Genomic DNA, 18,725 nt, shown 5'->3' with positions numbered 1-18,725 from the left:
TAATTTCAAATTTTAATTTCTTTCTAATAGAAAAACGTCGCATGTAGGGAATTCCCTGGTGGTTCAGTGGTTAGGACTCTGCGCTTCCTCCGTAGGGGGCACGGGTTTGATCCCTTGTCAGGGAACTAAGATTCTGCAAGCCGTGTAGCATGGCCAAAAAAAAGGAAAAAACCCCAAAACAAAAACAACAACAAAAAAACATTGCCTGTTCTCGGTTTAAGAAAGAGAAAGAAGAGAGACAATACAAAATCCAAACAGTCTAGAAAGCTGGACAGCTGGAGGGACGGCTCCTCAGCTCCCCAAGAGTAGCCACTACTACTGCGTGTCCTTCCGGAAACATTCCGGAGAATATGCCTCTTTTCTTTATAAAGACAATGGGATCAGACTCTAGGCTGTTCCTCACCTGCCCACCCACCTGACAGCACTGTGGACCCTGGGACCCCTCACTCCCAGTGTCTTTAACTCTTCTGTTCTTTCATGGCGACCTCTTGTGTGACCCTCAGGGCACTCCTGGGTCACAGGCCCATTTTACAGATGTGGACACTGAGGCACAGATTGGGCGACACATCATCAACTAAGATCCTGAATGAACTGAGTCCTCTGGGAGTCCAGAGGGGTGACCCTTGATTCTGCCCCAGTTCGGTGGAGCGGGGATGTTGGGAGGCAGCAGTCACACCAGAGCGGGGCAGGGGTAAGACTTCACCCGGCAGTCAAGCGGAGAGGGCTCTCCCTGCAGAGGAAAGAGCATAGGCAAGGTTTGGAGGCCCCGAGGCAGGCGGTCCAGCTGGTGAGAGTGATGGTGAGGGGTCGTCAAAGCTGGGGTATGGGGGTGTGGTGAGGGACCAGGAGAGAGGAAGGCAGGCCTGGTGTCAACTAGGATCAGAGGGGCAGGAAGAGGACTCCTGCAAGAACTTCAGGGCCAGATTGGGTGGGCTGTGTGTGTGTGTGTGTGTGTGTGTGTGTGTGTGTGCGCGCCTGTGTGTGTGTAGCAGGACGGTCCCAGAGTCTGGCCCAAACCATTGTTCTCTGGTTCTCTCATGAAGATGACGAGGACTCTGGATATTCGAAACAAGAGGATCTTATTCCATCTATTTATTTCAATTAGCAGAAGCAAGAGCCTAAGCGTCTCACTCTCAAGGCTGAGAGAAATACCACACTTCCCTGGGTCCCCTGGTCACACGGGGCCCCCGACTGGGCTGGCCTTGGCCCCGGGCAAGGGCACACAACCTCTCCCCACAACGAGTGGCCCGTGGTCTGGGGAGGCCCCGTTTTCTGCTCAACAGACGACAGCGCCGTCTGTCATAAGCGGCCTGGCTCACGGCCACCCTGCTCGGCAGGGCACACGCGCTGGACCCTGGCAGCAGACCTGGGGCCTGTCCCAAGGCCAGGAGCTGCTGGCAGAGGCAGGCCCAGCTGCTCCATCAGAGGCGCACCCCAGCCCCTTTGGCCTCTCCCGTTATCAGCACTCGGCTGCGGGGCGCGGCAGGCCAGCGGTGTGGCAGGCCAGCGGTGTGACGACCAGTGGCATGGCCGACCAGTCGCGTGGCAGGGTCAGCTGGCGGTGGCACGGCTGGCCAGCGGCCAGGCAGGAGGCAGAGACTCTGAGAGGTGCTGAGTGCAGGCAGCCGGCCGGGGATGCTGCTTGAAGCCTCGTAGGGTGATTGAGGCCCTGCTGGGTCCGGCTTTGATCAGCTGTACGGCGTCCCGAAGACAGCGGGGGTGGAAGAGGATGGGAGGGCAGAGAATGAGAGAGGGGGCCCAGAGAGAGAAGGAACAGCTGTGTTGACGACATGCTGACCGCCTGGCGTGTGTGTGCTCCCATTTCCCCTCGGCAGCTGCCCCGCCAGGCGGGGGCCGTCATTTCCATGTTCAGATGGGGAGACAGAGGCACAGGCAGGTGAAATCATTTGTACAGAGTCACTCAGTGCACAGCAGAGGAGCCAGGGTCAAAATCAGACCGTCCAGTGAGTCACTTAACCTCTCTAAGCCTCAGTTTCCTCGCGGCTGAAGTCGGGCGACGACGGCACCCAGCTCGTAGGGCTGTTTGGAGCATTTAGCAGCGCACCTAACGTGCGGAGCAGAGCATTGGCACGTGCCGGGCCCTAACCAAAGATACGCTGGTTATGATTATCACTGAGTCCTTTATATTCGTGACCTCAGTTACTCCCACGCCCTGACAAGCCCGTTGGATCCTGGTTTCCATTGTAGAAACTCCTTTGAACGCTGACTTGTAGGAAAATTCCAGTCACGCAGCAGCAAGCCCCGTTCTCCGCCCAGCCTGGACAATCTGCCTTGCATTGGGTCATCTCCTCCGAAGAGCTCTGAAATCCCGGGGGCCGGAGGTTAGGGCGCGTTCTGGGTCATGCTAAACTCTGCCATTTTCTGCTGGCGTCAGCCATTTTCTCCATGTCCAGAAATCACATTCCAAAAGCATGAGCTCTAGAAGGAGGGCCTGTGGTTGGGGGTGGGGAGGAGCATCTCTTGGGCCGTGAGAACCTTCTTTCATCCAACCTCACCAGCTGCTTGCCTCGCCCGCCCGGTGCCTCCCCTCCTCCCACCTGTCAGAACCAGCCTGATCGCTCAGAGTGGAGGTGGGCAGACGCTTCAGCTTTGGGCTCCTTAAACCTTGTGGTTCCCGGAGCACGTTCCCCATTCTGCTGGGGGGATGGGACTTGAGGTCAGTGGTGGACATCTTGTATTTCAATGGTCCTGTATTTGTTTCATATGCGTGATATCTTTTAAAACCCCAACTCTAACTAGGACATCACACCCACGATTTTATTGATCTTCTTGCTTACGGCAAGACGGGGTTTAAAAAAAAAGAGAGAGAGAGCCAATTTAAAGAAAAGTATGAAGTTCTCGTGGTAGCCCAAGTGGGACCCAGTTCCGGGGGAAGATGGGACGATGGCTTATGGATGCTGACAGCTCGCTGGGGTGACAGCCCAGGGAGTGGACTTTGCTGGCTGTTTGCTGCCTGGGGCCGGCCGTGTCTCCAGGACGGGACAAACCCATCTTCGGGGATTATTTGTACCCTGTAGGGTCTAGGACCTGGGGCTCAGAGGAAGGGGATATGGTGGCTCCAGAGTCTGGCACCAAGGGTCAGAAGTCCTCCCTGCCGTCCCACTCCCTGCCCACCGTCCACCTTCCCCAGAAGCAATCCTTCAAGTCCAGGAAGCAAGCTCAGGCTGCAGTCCCTGGGATGTGGGCCCAGGGATTACACCTCGAGCAGATTAAAGGCAGCCAGGGAGAAATCTGAGGAATTTTAATTACTGCCTCACATCCCTGGAGTCCTGCAGTCCTGGTCCTCGCAGGCCAAACACGCCGCCGGCCAGCTCTGCGGGCCCGCCTTCCCCTCCTCCACCCAGCTCGCTGGGCTCCCATGGTGGGGCTGGGCTTGGGGACACTCGTGGAGGTGCTGCAGCAAAGCAGGTGGTGGCAGCTTCCTCCCTCTGGCTTCCAAGCTTGGCTGGGAATCTTGGGCTCAGGTTTTAGGAGACTGTGGCTTCGTGCTGGGGGTTTTGGGGGTCGGAGCTTCCGGCTGTAAGTAACCTGAATTGGTGTGAACAACGAGGGCAATTTAGTGGCTTCTGTAACTGTCCTTCACCAGGAAAGGCTGGTGAGAGTGGGCCTGACTCAGGATTCATCCAACAGATATTTATTATCTACTATACATCAGGCCCTGTCCTAGAGCAAAACAGACCCGGATTCCTGCCCTCGGGGAGCCTACTTGTTACAGAAGGCTGGGCCTGAGGCCGTGAGCGAGCGCCCTCTCCCAGCCTTGGCCTCTCTCTGTCCCTGTGGGAGCTCTCTCCTGGGGTGGGCCTTCTCCCGCAGCTGGAGAGGAGATTAGATGCAACCTCGGCACCAGAGAAGACGTCTTTCCCGCCAGCTCCCGTGAGAAAGATCCCGGGATGACTCCACTTGGCTTAGCGGATGCTGGGGGACAGGTGCTGGGCCTGTAGCGCCCACGGGTGACCTGTGACCACGGGAGGCTGCGGTGTCCTCAGGGGAGTGGCTGAGGGCTCTGCCCCATTTTGCTCATTTGAGAGGAGGGACCATTTCTCTTCGGAAGCTGCCCCTTGAGATCTGGGTTCTGCTGAAATCAGGTCTAGGAAGAGTGAGTCTGTTTCCCTTCCATCCCTGGGGAGGAGGGAATCCCCAGCCCCTGACACTGGAGCCAGGGCCCCCCAGAAGTCCCCCCTAATGCTGCTGCCAGCACCCTCTATCCCTTCCCCCCTCCCTTGTGGGTAGAGCAGACTTGGGAGGCCAGAGAAAGCTCTCAGGGGCAGAAGTATAAAAGGTCCACAAGTTAGAGGCATATGTTGGAGTTGGGGACGTTGAAGCCCAGAAAGTGGACGGCCCTGGTTTTCCTCTCACTCTTGATTCCTGAGTGTAGCCCAGGAGAAGGAGCCGGCCCCCTGCTGGGGGAGGGGGCTGGAGCCCCAGAAGGTCTGTGCTCGAGGGGACCACGAGCATCGTCGTGGCCTGCTGCCCCATTCTCAAGACGAGGAGCCCGGGGCCTGGGGGCCCTAACCCAGCCCTGCCACTTTCTCTCCTTAAGTGACCTTGGACCAGCCACTTAATCTCCTGGCTGATCCTCAGTTCCCTTTTTTGTCAAGTGGGTTATTGTGCACGGTTTTGTTAAAGTAGGTTTTAATGACCCAGGTGACACATGAATATACTTATCTTAAAAATTAGAACAATTCTGATAAAGTTGAAGTTTGTGACTCCTATTTTCCTCCATCTCGTCTCGTTCCCCTCCTTGGGGGTAGCCATGGATGTTGGGTACCATGGGATATTGGGATGTGGGTGACCTCATGGTACATGTGTGTGTTTGGTGTTTTCCTGGGTATGCAAATAGCATCATACCCTGTGTGTCTTCCATGTGGCGTGGGCTCTGTGTGTCAGTGTGTACAGGTCTGCCTGGCTCTTTTGAGCCGCTACGTGGTTTTCCACTGCATAGATCTAGCATACTTTCCTTTGATGGGTGTTCAGCGTGTTTCTGACTGTGGGTTAATAGGAACAACGTTGCCCTCAACATCACTGATCTTGAACATGCCTCCCTGGTGCACACACGTGAGTGTTGTCTCAGGGCGGACACTGAGACATTGAATCACTGGGTATTAGGGTTTGGCAAAGATAAAATATGAGACTGTCCTGAGCACGTGGCAGGAGTAGGGTGCTACAGAAGGAGGAGAGAAGTTCATGCCTGTGTTCCCACCTTTGCATCAGACACCGTCCTAGGTATTTTGTCTGCGTTTTCTTACGGAGTTCTCTTTGACATCGAAATCCCCGTTTTACAGAAGAACAAAATGGGGCCCAGAGGGGTTAAGTAGAGCATCTGCTATCGCTCAGCTCCCCAGGGCGGGCAGGCAGGCGCCTGCCTCCCAGGTTCGGCTGGGCTCTGGGAATGGAGCACCCCTGCCCTGACCGGCCAGAGCTTGCTCTCCGAGGGGCCTGCCCACAGCAGCGCCGGTTCCCCAGGAACTCTGCCTCTGTGCAGTGTGCTGGGAAGAGGGAGCTCGCCAGGAATTTCCTGGATCAGGTCCAGGCAGACTGCTTGGATCTAAGGGTTACAGGGTGGCTGGGTCCTGCCTCCCACCCTTCTCTTCCCCCGGCATGTCCCAGCCCTGTGCATTCTTGGAATCTATAAGTTGTGCCGTGTTCTGTGGGCACCAGGAGTTTCCTTTGAAACCCCGTGGCACCAACATCTGTTAGCTCTTAGAGAACAGAAAGATTGACAAAGAACTGCTGGGGCAGGCGATGGGGAAAGATATTAAGCTCAGGGGTATGAAGTCTCAAAGACAAAGAGGAAAAACCCCAACCGAACTCCAGCCCGCTCCCCAAGGCCCTGTTTTGATGTGGGTTCCCGTCCCCGGAGGCCTTATAAGGCATTGTGCCTGCAGTTCTGGGCTCTGGGCTGGTGCTGGCTGCACTCTTGGCACCCGGAGGAGCTGCCCTCTCTTCCTGGGGCGCAGCGTGGGGCAGAGGAGGGGCAGTGCTGGGACTTGGGAGGGAGGTAGGTCCGGATCCCATGGCCTGAGAGGCCACCAAGCCCAGCCACTAGGCAGGAGGCAGCCTGGCACCAGGCTGGGCGGGGCAGGAGGTCTGGGGATCCAGGAAAGTCTTTGATGAGAACCTGGAGCAGAGGCTGAGTCTGACTGTCCTGGAGGCCAGAGCAGAGGGGGCCTGGCCCCAGGGGGCCACAGCACAGGGATGGCCGAGTGGACAAAGGGAACAGTAAGGGAGATCACTGCATACCATGCCCCGAGTGTGGGCTTCCTATAGGGCAGTGGTGAAGGGTAAGGGTTTTGGAGCCAGGCAGCCTGCCTTCAATCCTGGCTCTGACACAATCCTAGCTGTGTGACCTTGGGCAAGTCACTTAACCTCTATGTGCCTCAGTTTTGTCATCTGTAAAGTGGGGATAATAGTGGTTCTACCTCAAAGGACTGCCCTGGGGATTAAATACAAAGCACTAGAAATGTGCACCAGGCAGGAGAAGAGAGTGTTTCTCGGTGTCCGCAGGGGCACTTTGGGTCTGGTGAGCTTTGCCCAGCAATGTTCTGGTAGCCATTTGACAATAAGAGTCGGAGTAATAAACAGTAAATACTGTCTGTTGAGCCCCCATCGTGGTATCAGCTGTAATGCTAAGTACTTTCCGTGAAATGGCTTGCTCGATCTTCACACCCACCCTGAAACAATGTGACTGCTCTCATCCCTGTGCACAGATGGGGAGACTGAGGCACACTGGAGATAAAGCTCCTTCCGCCAGATGACCGGCTTGTGTGATGCAGAGCTGGTATTTGAACCAAGGTCTGAGCAACGCCACTTCCATGCCCTGCACCCTCCGTGCTGGGGCTCCCACTGGGGCTCGTGGCTGTCGAGGGGTACAAGTGCCTTCCTGCAGGATGGTCCTGAGGGCCTGGCCCCAAACCTTGCATGCAGGGCTCCCGGCTGACGCTTGGCCCTGTCTCAAATCTAGTGCGGAGGAGCCGTGGGGCCTTTGAGTCCTGCAGGACAGATGGGAGTACTTGGCCCCTGACCCACTGGAGCTGCTGGCTGGGCTGTTTTCTTGCACTTCTTTAAGCATGATTCTTGGTCCCTGGCAAGTGCCAGGACTCTTGGCCACCTCTGTCCCCATGCCCACGGGAGCCCCGATTCCACTGTACAAGCTCAGGCCAGGCCCTGGAAGGAGGTGGCTCAAGTCTCGGCTCTGCTGATGATCCAGAGCCAGTCGCCTGCCCTCTTGGAGACTTCTGCTCATTTAAAGCCAGGGCTATTGGGAACCCTGTTCTCCGTAGGTTCTGGTGAAGATTCCAGTTGGTCGGTGCCTCATACATCACGAGTGCTTGGTGATGTAAGTGACTATCATTGGCATCATTTTCCTGGCTCATTCCTTGAGGGTTGGGGCACTTTCTTTGTAGAAAAAAACAATAGCAATTATACCTCTCACTTTACAATTTGCAAATCATTTTTATGAGCATCTGTTCCTTGAGAGATGGAAAGAGCGGGGCTGCTATGATGATAAAGGGAGATAATATAAAGTGCCCGGCACATAGGAAATGCACAGTAAGTCTCAGCTGTCTTCTTATTGTTGTGGTTTATCACCATGCCCATTTTACAGGTAAGTAGATTGAGGTTCGCAGAAGGCAGTGGCTGGCGCCACATCCATGGCGAGGGCGGCCATGGAGCCAGGATGTGATCCTGTGTCTGGCTCAACATTTTACGTTGCCTCTGGCGCAGTGATTCAAAGCTTGAGGACCACAGACACGGCACTCCTCAGGCCCCGGGCTGTCTGGGTCAGTGGAGGAAATGAATTTTTGCCAGAGTTGGGCACCTGCACTGCACTGTGTGTCAGCGGACCACGGTGCTGAGGAGCCTTCGATGTGTTATACAGAGCAGGGTGAGGTTTAGCGGGAAGAAACCGACCCCAGAACTTGCCAGAACTCTGCTTTAATATGCAGAGACGTATCTTTAATATGTCAGAGAGCTGGGTCCTCTCAGCAGACAGTTCTTCTCAGAGAGCATTGAAGCCGTCATCAGAGTGGTGACTGTGGGTGCGTTATACACACCGCGAGGAATAGTTATAGGGCTTCCAGACAGCTGCTTTGCTGCTGGTGACATTTGGAGTCTTTAAACTCCTCTGAGTGTGCCAGTAAAAAGATGCAGGTGCCCAAAAGTTTCCATCTCACGGGTCCTGTCGGCCTTGCCAGGAGTGGTCAGGGTGGCACAGAGGTCAGCACCGGCTCCCAGCCTCCACAAGGCCCCAGCACAATCAGGTGTGTCGTCTCCCTTGAAGATGGTCGCCCGCTCCTGTGAGGAAGCTCTGCCTGCCAGCCTTTCCAGGGAAGCGGCATCCGTCTTCCTCTGGCATGAAAGATCGGCTTTAATTGGCTGCTGGGGCATCCCAGCCATCTAATGATGCCAGCCGAGTGCGGCCCTTTCCTGTCACCGTCTCCCAGTTCCCCTGTCAACTCCAGCTCTGTTAACACAAACAGCCAGTTTACAAGCCCAGGAAGTGTTTGGTGATTATAATAATTGGCAGAGGAGGAGAGAGAAGACATCCTGACTCGAGGAATAAAGTAGCCTGGTTTTGAAGTCCATGGGACACCAGGAGTCTGAATGACCACATTTGAACAACCTCTAAGAAAGAGTGTGTAATGCCCCAGAACGATTTGAAAGAAGAAAGAGAACAGAGAAAACCATCTCTAATCCATAAAACGTTAGCTGTTCATCTTTAAAAAACATGCATGCAAGAGACTTATCTCCAGCTGTGTCCAATTGATAAGATCAGCTATACAAAGCATTGTTTTTCCTTTGTTAATCAAGGCAAGCTCTGGTTTTTCTTTCAAGCATCTCCAGTGCAGGATTTTTTTTCTTCTGATTTTTCAAGAAGAGGGTGTTTTTTCTTTTTCTTTATACTTTTTTTCTTTTTTTTTCAAAAGGAGAAGTTGGTGAGAGCTGCTGAGTTTGGGCTTTTTTATTGCTTGCCTTTTTGTGGTTCAAGAAGCACTGCCATAGCATCCTGTGGGCATTAAAAAAGATAAAGCAGTGTGACCACCCCCCCCCCAACCTCATCTCTCCTCCCTCAAAGAGGAGCATTTCCCAACGTGGGTTCCTCAGAACACAAATCCCATGTGATGCTTTTGAAAAACAAAACTTCATGGTCTAAATAGGTTTGAGGGATGCAGCATAAGCTACTACTTAGATATCCGCAGCATCTGTTACCATAGTAAGTCCTGCAGTAAGGGATCTCGTTTACCTTTGTTTAAAACAATCTTTTTTCACTTTACTCCTCCTGGCAGAATACCAATAAATACAGAAGACGGTTTGACAAGCGCTGGTCTGTTCTCCTCTGTACCTAGAGTTGTCCTACTGGGGTGGGGTCGGATAGATGGGACCTTTATTGCCATCCCAGAAATTTCCCAGCCTCCCAGCCTGTGGACCAAACAAACTTCCCTTGCCAGCCTGACAACATCTGAGTGGCAGCCTCACCACTGATTGGGAGCAGCTCTGCTATGTGGGATGAGATACCGGACATTTTTAACTCATGCTTGGGGACCAAGGTGAGGCGTGTGCAGGCCAGTAGCTGGAAGGTGTGTGTGTTAGGGGAGATGCAGGAGGCGTGATTGAAGGTCAGTTGAAGGTAGAGCCTATAGCTTTCTAGATATTGTGCTGAAGAGTTTGGGTTTGTGTTAAGGGAGCCCGCCCTATAGCACACCAGGTCCTCTTTATAAACCCACCAAGACAGCCCACCTGGGACCCTCTAGTAGAGGAAGGATCCAAACTGAGGTCTCTTCTTGGGACCCACAGGGGTGGCTATGGTCCCGAGTCCATCAAGTTGGCTCAGAGGGATAGAGGAGGGACGTTTTCTGATCTCATCTTTGTCTTTTTCCAGGATGGAGGGTGGAACTCCCTTTCCGGGGGAGAAGCGTGGTCCTGTGTAATGTTTTGTGGCGGGCTATAAGCTGAGAATAACTTACTTCCTAAAAAGTAGTGCAGTAATTAACTTTTCAAGTGTGATAGGATCTACATAGTTGACCTAAATTCCAATCAGAACAGGGTCCCTGCTTCTTTGCGACCAGCCACACACACGTTCACAATGCCACCTTGACCGTAATGATGCCAGGTTCCTACCTGACCCCAATACCCCTTTAACATCCCTACTTTTTCTTCCTATAGGAGCTCGTGGGCGAAGTTTTCAGAGAAACGCTCAGCGAGGAGGAAGAGGAAGACTTTCGGCTAGAAGGTATTGGAGTCCATTGCTTTCTTCCCAAGGGCAGTGAGGTGGGGAAGGGCCATCTGGTCTACCTCATGCCCCAAGTACCCTCCAGAAAACCTGCAGACCAGGTGGAGGAGGGCAGGACTCTGACTCTCGGTGGGGATGGGTGGGGTGAGAAGCAAGAGGGAAGTGTAGCATCTCATAGGTCCACTCCGGGAGTGGATTTAGACCACCCAGGCTCACATCCTGGCCCTGCTCCGTGTTAGCCGTGGGGTCTTGAACAGGTTGTTTGACCTCAGCTTCCCCGTTGGGGGTGATCATAGTGACCACTCATAGGCCCCTCAAGCAGAATTAGGTATGTAGTAAGCACTGCATGAAGTAGCCCTTGTGTTTCTCTGTTTGTGTCACTCACCTGGAGCACGGGTATGTGCACACACACGAACACCCCCAGCCCCTCCCCGCTCTCCTCTGTAGCTCTCACTCCTTTCTTTCTTCAAGGAGAAGCACTGCACTGTAGAAAGAATTAGGACACTCGAGTAGAGGGCCGGCCAGCCACTGGCATGCTGATTTGACTTTGGGAAGCCATGTACCCTTTCGGAGCCCAAGTTTCCATGTTTGTAGAATGGGAACGAGGGCCTTTTCCTGCTTGATTCCCTGAGTTGGTGAAAGGACCGGATGGGATCGGAAAGCGTTTGCTGAAAGGGATAGCGTTTCCCTTTTTTACTCTGAATCAGAGGAGAGCATCACCAAACTGGGGCAGCCTTATGACAGTAAAGCCCTCTCTGCTGGGACCAGGACAGGCAGCTGTTAGGAGAGCTGGGTGCCCAGGGGTCTCTGGGGGGAATCTAGGCCTTGGAGGGCTTGTAGGGCCTTGAGAGGAGAGGAGACTGTGCCGGGAGGTTCTGGAGCGGAGCCTGGGCCAGACCCGAGGACTGTGGCCACGTGGGGCCTGAGAGCTGTGATAAATGTAGAATCCCTGGCTCCACCCAGGCTACTGAATCCAGTCTGTCCTGCAATAGGCTCCCCAGATAACTTGTATGCTCATTGTACTTTGACAAGCGCTATTTTGAGAGATTCATTCAGTAGCCCGGGAGTTGGAGGCTGGCTGGAGACCCAGATATCTCTCAGACTTTGCTCAAATTCGAGCAGGTCCTGAATAGAAGGGGGACAGACAGCTCTGTCCAGGCTCTGGGGTGTTTCCCTTGAGCATGTTTGCCTGTGGATCTGGTGGCTACACTCAGGGATTCAGTGGCTTTGATTCTCATTGTTCCCTGGGCTCCCCCGAGCCTCAGCTATTATCCTCAGCTCCAAGGAAAGATGCTGGGGCTTGGTACCTAGAGTAGATCTGGGGAGTCAGGTAAAGGTCTGCAGGATGTAGGGTCTGGAGGCTGAGGTGACCCCAGACATAGATTACTTGGGCTTCAGCACTCATTCCATTTTCTATTCATTTGCTCATTCACCTGGTAACTTAGCAAGTTCATCCTCTTGTTCATTCATCCTTCCATCTATTCCGTCCACCACCTATTCACTATCCATCCAAGCACCCACCTGTCCTCTCATCTATCTATCCATTCATCTACCCATCACTCACTCATCACCCACCCAATAATCCATGACCCACCCCATCCAGCACTCATCCATCCGTTTGTTGCTCCCCCTATCACCCAGCCATCACTGCCTATTCATTCATCTACATACTCTTTTGTCACCCATCCATCAGCTGGCCAGCCCTTATCTATCACCTACCCACCCATAATCCATCCTCTGCCCATCTCTTCATCATCCATCACTCATTCCTTCACCCATTTAACCGTCCTCCAGTTACCATCCATCTATCTCACCATCTGTCTATCTATTCATCATTTATTGGGTCCCTGGTCACTACCCCAAATGAGGCACTTCTCTGGCCATTGAGGCTCAGTCTGAAATCATGTAATTGATTTCCCATGAGGCATCTTTCCCTGCAGACGTGAAATGGCCTGCCCAAAAAATCCACCTCTCTCTGCTTTGTTTGATCTCTCTGTGCAGAGCATGAGCCCTGTTGTAATGAAGTAGGAAGAGCACTTGGCCTAGGAGCCCATAGCCCTGGCTCCCCTGCCAGCTCCTGCAGTGACTTGCTGTGGCTCTTGGCCAGGCCCCTCCACCTTGGGGCCCCTTCGCCCTCTGTGACATGATGCGTGGGGATGTGGACTCTGTGGGTGCTCAGAGGACGTGGGCACCTTGTAGGGAGGATGAACTGCCGTGGGGTGGTACTTACAAACATTGGTTGATGGATGGGGGATAAATAGGAGGTGCCCGAGGGTCCCAGCTCCTGTCAGGGAGAAGTGTGGAGATTGGTGGCACTTGGTCTGTCCCTGCGGCCCACCAGCTGCAGGTCGGGCTTTGCGGGTAGCCTGGGCACCTTGCCAATCACTCGTGGTGTCCAGGCACATCAGTGCCACCACTGACGAGGGGAGGGGTTGGGAGCCACTAGCCTGACTCAGTTTCCCAACTGAGGGGTTAGATCAGGTTGCTGGTGGTCAAGTTTCCAGCCCTTTTCTTCAAACAAAAGCTTACACAGAAGCACAAAAGGTAAGACAGACCAGGTTGCAGACAGATGCGATGTGTTATATTCAGTATGTTATCTTTTATGTAAAAAGGGTACCAGACAATACTCTGTATTTCCTTGTATATATGAATGCATACCACATATGTATGTATATTATTGTGTAGCTAGAGGTCTAGACGGACAGAAACAGTAGTTCCTTCTGGACAGGGGAGGAAGAGACTAAACTTGGAAAGGGTGGTCAGAGGATTGTAGTATTAACTGTAATTAATGTTTTAAGTTTTACGAGAAGAATGTGATCATACATTCCTTTGAAATGAAAGACTAATAACAGAATTAAAAAGTGAAAATAATAAGTAAATAAAGCAGTAGGGTGGGACTGCTCTGGGCCTGCCTGTGTGGCCCCTGAGACTCCTTGGAGGGGATGCTGGCCCCAGTGACCGTATGTGGTTCTCTGGCCGCCGTTGGCGCCAGGTCCGAGGTGCCCCCTCCCGCCCCAGGATGAAGGACATGGCTGTGGACGGCAGGCCACCCCACGGCTAGGCCTGGTGAGAGTAGTTCTCCGAGTCTGGCCACGGAGAAGCGTCCACCTGGCCTGGAGCTGGGGCTGCGGGTATCCCTCTGTGCCTCGGGCCAAGGGAGAGCAAGCTGAATCCTGAATCTCTTCTTTGTCTTCCTGTCGGCCAAGTTCATTGCCTCTTGGCCGGCTGGAGGGCTGTTAAGGGAAAAAAAGGCCATCTGAGGCGTGAAGATAAAAAGAAGTCTTTTAGCCATCCCAGGAGAGGATGGCTTTAGCTCCTGCGTTGTTATGTAAAGCCGGCCCTAATCCAGCGTCTTAACTGCCTTAACTGGCCAGCTGGGAGCTCGCGGGATGGGAGATTAAGGCTGGGCTTGGAGCTAGGGCTGGGGCTGTGAGCTCCTTTTGAACTGTGCAGAGAACAAAGTAAGCATGAAAAGTCCCGCGCTCCAGAGCTGGCCGGTTGTGGAGGGCGGGACCCGCGGTTTGGGGGCTGGGGGGGGTGGCGGGGTGGCCAGAGGGACCTTCCTCTGCTGACCCAGCAGGGCGCTGAGGACTGGGGAGGGTCTTCCCACACTTCACTCCAGTGCCCACCCGACGTCCCCACCTCCCCAGTTGGGCAGGACGACAGGTGGTGGCAGCCTGTAGCTTGTGGCCCGAGGTGGACATTGGTGTCAGGCCTCCGGGAAGCACTGTGTCTGGGGGTGTCCTCCCGACCCAGCAAAGACTGAAGTACTGTGCCCGTCAGGAGGGAGAGACCTGTAAATGGTCGCAGGCCCCTTCTCTCCAGGTCCCCTCTGTCTCCCACCCAGTGCTGTTCTCACTCCTGCCCAGCGTCTTAGCTCTCTCCTGCCTCTCACCCTCAGCCTCTGCCCTCTGAGTCTCAGTATTACACTCAGTAATCTCAGTATCTGAGTCTCAGTATCGTGGCTGTTTCTTGTCTTTTGACCTCTTTGCTTGGAGGTGACAGCGGGCAGAGTGCAACCAGCTTGGCGTCTTCCATAGAAAGTTGACTCCACGGAACCCAGTCCTGCCTTCATTAAGGACCAAAAGCCCCTGAGTCAGGCGGCCCTTCCCACTGGGGCCAGGCCCTCCCTCCAGGCTCCCAGTTGGCCCAAGCTGGGTTTCTCCTGGCAGAGTCCGTGGGGTCTCTGCCTCCCTGGCCCTGGTCCTGCCGAGCAGAGCAGTGGTGTTGGGACTGAGACCCGGACAGCTGAGTAGCCCGCCCCACTGTGAGTTCAGGGCCTGTCCCAGTCTGCATGGCTCGAACTTCGTCTTCCTGCAGCCCCATCGGAGGGCATGAGGGGCACCCTTCTGCCTTTATTCTGAAGTCAGACCCCAGATCCAGCCTGGCTTTACCACCACTCACTGTGTGACCTTGGGAGAGTCACTTCACTTCTCTGTGCTTCAGTTTCTTGTTGGGGGCAGTCATAGTATTCCTTCCTCAGAGTTCCTGTGAAGATGGAGAGGTTATATAAGCCCCAAGAACAGCCCTGGTTCAGGGTATGCCCATGTCGGTGAGCTGTCCTGACTCTTGTCTCGTGGGTTCCTCTTTCTTGAGGAGAAGTCAACTGGTGTTTGTTAATTATTTACTAGTCCAGATCAAAGAAGGCCTATTTTCAAAGCTTCTTTAATCCTATTAGACTCTCTGAGTGTCTCCTATCACTCTCAGTGCGCAACATAGCCTGGCATGCCATAAGTGCTCAATAAATACAGATCTTCCTTGACTTATGATGGGGTTACGCCCCAATAAACCCATTGTAAGTGGAAAATATCGTTAGTAGAAAATGCATTGCGTACAGCTAACCTACCGAACATCATAGCTTAGCCTTGCCCACTTTACGTTAGCCTACACTTGGGCAAAATCATCTAACACAAAACCTATTTGTAATCGAGTGTTGAATAGCTCCTGTCATTGATTGAATGCTGTACCGGAAGTGGAGAACAGAACGGCTGTCTGGGTACAGAGTGGTTGTAAGTGTGTGGATTGTTGACCCTCGTGATCGTGTGGCTGACTGGGAGCTGGGACCCACTGCTGCTGTCCAGCATCACAAGAGGGGTCGTGCCGCGCGTATCGCCGGCGCGGGAGAAGATCCAGGTTTGACATTCCGAGTACAGTTTCTACTGATTGTGTATCATTTCTGCACCATTGTAAAGTTGAAAAATTGTCATTGGAGGACTGACTGTGCTCACAAGAAGAATGAAGCCAACACCATGAAATCACTGGAGTCAGGCCCCCAGGCAGGCCCCGTGTGCCCCCCTCCAGTCCATCCAGGCTCCCAGGTATGAGATGTCAACCATTCACAGAGCAGAGGAGCCCTTGGGAGGCCGTTAGTCCCCTTCCTTTGCGGTAAGAAATCTGAGGCCCAGAGAGGGGATGTGACCTGTCCAAGGTCACACAGCAGACTGAGGACGGTCTCTTCCTCACTCAGCAAGTATTTACTGAGTACCTGCTGCAGGTGTGGGGCCCTGCTGGGCTCTGGGTTCGAGCCACCCATGAAGTCAGCGGACCTTGCTGTCAGGGTGTCAGCACAGGGGAGGCAGGGTAGTGGATAAATAAGCCAGGGGGTGAGCATGCGAGGTTCTGGGAGTGGCGCTCTGTGAAGAGGTGACACCCAGGGAAGGGTGGAGCGTGACAGGCCTCTCTGAGGAGGTGACATTTCAGCGGAGATGCAGGTACCAGGAACGAGCCGCCACAGGAGGATGTGAAGGGTGAGCCGAACCCCAGATGGGAGGAACGTGGGGTTTAGGGGAGCACAGAAGGGAGGCCCACGTGGCAGCAGGAGACCTGGGGGATGAGCATGGGGCCATGGGCTTGGGTTTCACGCTGCTTTTGGAGAGAAACTGTTGGAAAGTTTGAGGTAGGAGAGTGCCAGATTCTGACTTCCATTTTCACCAGTTAATTGTGGCTCCTGGGAAGGATGGGTCATTCCGAGGAAGGAAGGAAGCAATGAAAACAGGAGGTGATTGCGCTAGTGCAGGGGAGAGGTGATGGCCTTGGCCTAGCCTGGGGCTGAGGGGCTGGAGAGAAGTGGATGGGTCTGGGGGAGAGGGGGGAGGGCTGGGAGACAGGAGGTGGGCGGTCGGCGGGGAGGGAAAGAAAGGGATCCCGGGTACACCTTAGAGTTTTGGCTTAAGGAACTAAGGAAATGGTGCTGGCACTTCTGAGGTGGAGGTTTTGGCAGGTGACAGTCAAGGCTTTTGTTTTTGGATATGTCAGTTTCAAGATGCCTGTTTGACATGCAGGTGGGGATTCTGAGTAGACAGGTGGACACCGAGTCTAGAGTTCAGGGACCAGTTGGGGGAAAGAGAGACAGAGACAGAGAGACAGAGAGAGAGACAGAGAGAGAGGGAGAGAGTGAGGACTTCTCAGGAAGTGGCCACAGATAGCTCCATGGGAGTCCTGGGTGAGGCTTGTCAATCGGTGGGGCTGGCCGGTGGTTCCCATAAGTCTGGGAGGAAGGGGAGTTCACTGCAGAGCAGCAGGGACCCCCAGACAGAGGGGGCAGGCAGGCCACACCCCGCTGGCTTCTCTCCCTCAGTTCAGAGCCTGTCCTGCCGGTGAGTGTCAGTCGCCCAGACTCCACTCCACTGCAGTCCCCCCAGAAGCCCGGGCTTCAGCCGTGACAGCAGTTTCTCTCAAGTCTGTTCTTCATAAAAGCTCAGCTTGAACAGTGGAAATTCTGACTGGTGTCAGATACCGAGGAGGCTTTCATAGTTTCAAGTAGCTCGGGGTTAGATTTTAAAAGTTGAATTTCATCACATGTTTTAACTTGGGCGGGGATGGGGGAGAGTGGAAGGGACATGATATTTTTAGCCCAAAGAAGGCTTTTTTCCCTTTCCCTCTCCCTCTCCCGGCGTTTCCCCCCTCCCTCCCCCAACAGATGTTTCGTCTCAATCCTATTCAAACCTCAAAGCAGAGTGGCCATCAACCTTATGCTCTGATGAGAAAAAAAGGCCAGAATGCTATTTGTTGGGAAGGGGCTTTTTTTTTTTCCCCTTTCTTCTTTCCCCTCAGTCACAACTGGCCCTTAAATAAAATCTACTTACAGAAAAATGTAACCTGGGGAAGCAGGAGTGAGGAGAAAAAAACGCAGGAAGGGGTAGACACCTGCTGGTGGAAACTGCCAGAAACCAGCTTCTTCAAGAGTATTGCACTGGGTCAATTGTATGTTGTTGGTGGTTTTGTTTTTCCTGAAAAGCAAGGGCTCCAAGTGAGGGATAGTTAAGTCAGGATTCTTTGGGTTCTTTTGGATATGCAACCCAAACTCGCTTAAGATCTAGCTCATGAAATTGAAAAACTCTGGGGTAGATCTTGCCTAAGAAGGGCTGGTTGGATCCAGGAGCTCAAACCACGTCATGAAAACACACACACATACACACACATAGTTCATCCTCTCTCTCTCCATCATCTGTCCCTCTGCCCTCTGTTAGTCTCTCCCGCTAAGGTGGCCAAGATGACCACCCTGCTCTGGGTGCTCACATCCTACAAGCTGAGCCATCGCAGGTGAAAGAGAGCTCCCAAGTCCATTATTTCTTGCAAAAGTTTGATTCTTACTTTACTGGACAAAGTAGGTATAGGTTTTGTGGGACCCAAGCTTATCCAGTTTGGGGGGGTCTTCTTTAAGAAAAAGAAGACATGCTTCTCTTTCATAACTATGGACCAGTTATATACAAATATATGTATTTATATCTTACTATTTACAATATATTTCCCACTAAACCGAAATAAATATATCCCCAACTCACCCTCCCCTTAGCTTGATTCCAGAAATGCTCGTGTTCACTCCAATACCATGTGACACAAGGGGACGTGTGGGAAGTCAGAATGGGAAGAGACAGTGTTCTTAACCGATTGAGGATAAAATATCTAATTTTGAAAGTGCCACAAAAACAACCAAACAACCAATGTCAACACATCCCAACTTGGAAGAGGCCCGTGCAAGCGAGAGGCCCAGAAGCTTTAGCTTCGTCAGCTTCACAGTGAACTGTCCTTTGCCACTGAGCTAGGTCACAGGGCCATCAGGATGAAATAAGCTGGTCGGGTCTGGGTGCTGGGCGCATCCCGGAAGCTTGGAGTGGGATCAGCCCCTGGTAAACCACATGGATTGAGATGGGGGAGGGGTGGCCCCCTAGAGAAAACCCAGATGCTATTATCAGAAGGGGAGAATGGTTGTGGGACAGGCAGGAACAGGTGTTAACTATTGTTGTGTGACAGAATGGAGAGACCAGTGGCTGGGGAGGCAGGAAACTGGGATTTTAGTTCTGTTCCTACACCTTCTGCATTCAGATCTTGATTGTGCTGCTTCCTGTTGTTTCATTTTGATGATAATGATGATGAGACACTTCTATGTAGGGTGACAGGCACTGTACTGTATGTCGGAGCTGCAGCAGGAGTATTCAGTCAAATGAATAATGATACTAACAGTATAATCGGGGAT

General features: G+C 53.2%; 1 protein-coding gene across 7 annotated transcripts in view; it reads left to right on the top strand.

Annotated features, from left to right (window-relative positions):
• NKD1 (NKD inhibitor of WNT signaling pathway 1) overlaps positions 1-18,725 on the top strand; it is an 85,640-nt gene that overhangs the window by 45,927 nt on the left and 20,988 nt on the right. For 5 of the 7 annotated variants that reach the window (XR_014237392.1, XM_082366677.1, XM_082366675.1 and 2 more), the window contains one exon: positions 10,183-10,249. Coding sequence is in view for 4 of the 7 variants with exons in the window: in XM_082366677.1 (XP_082222803.1) it covers positions 10,183-10,249 (67 nt within the window). In the remaining 3 variants the exon portion in view is untranslated. Of the gene's footprint in view, positions 1-2,571; positions 2,592-2,650; positions 2,678-10,182; positions 10,250-18,725 lie in introns of those variants that run through there. The other 2 variants (XM_082366679.1, XM_082366676.1) reach the window with 2 other exon arrangements.

The sequence above is a fragment of the Balaenoptera borealis genome, assembly GCF_965194805.1.
Source record: "Balaenoptera borealis genome assembly, chromosome: 19".
NCBI classification, from domain to species: domain Eukaryota; kingdom Metazoa; phylum Chordata; class Mammalia; order Artiodactyla; family Balaenopteridae; genus Balaenoptera; species Balaenoptera borealis.
This window is presented reverse-complemented; position numbering and strand designations above follow the sequence as displayed.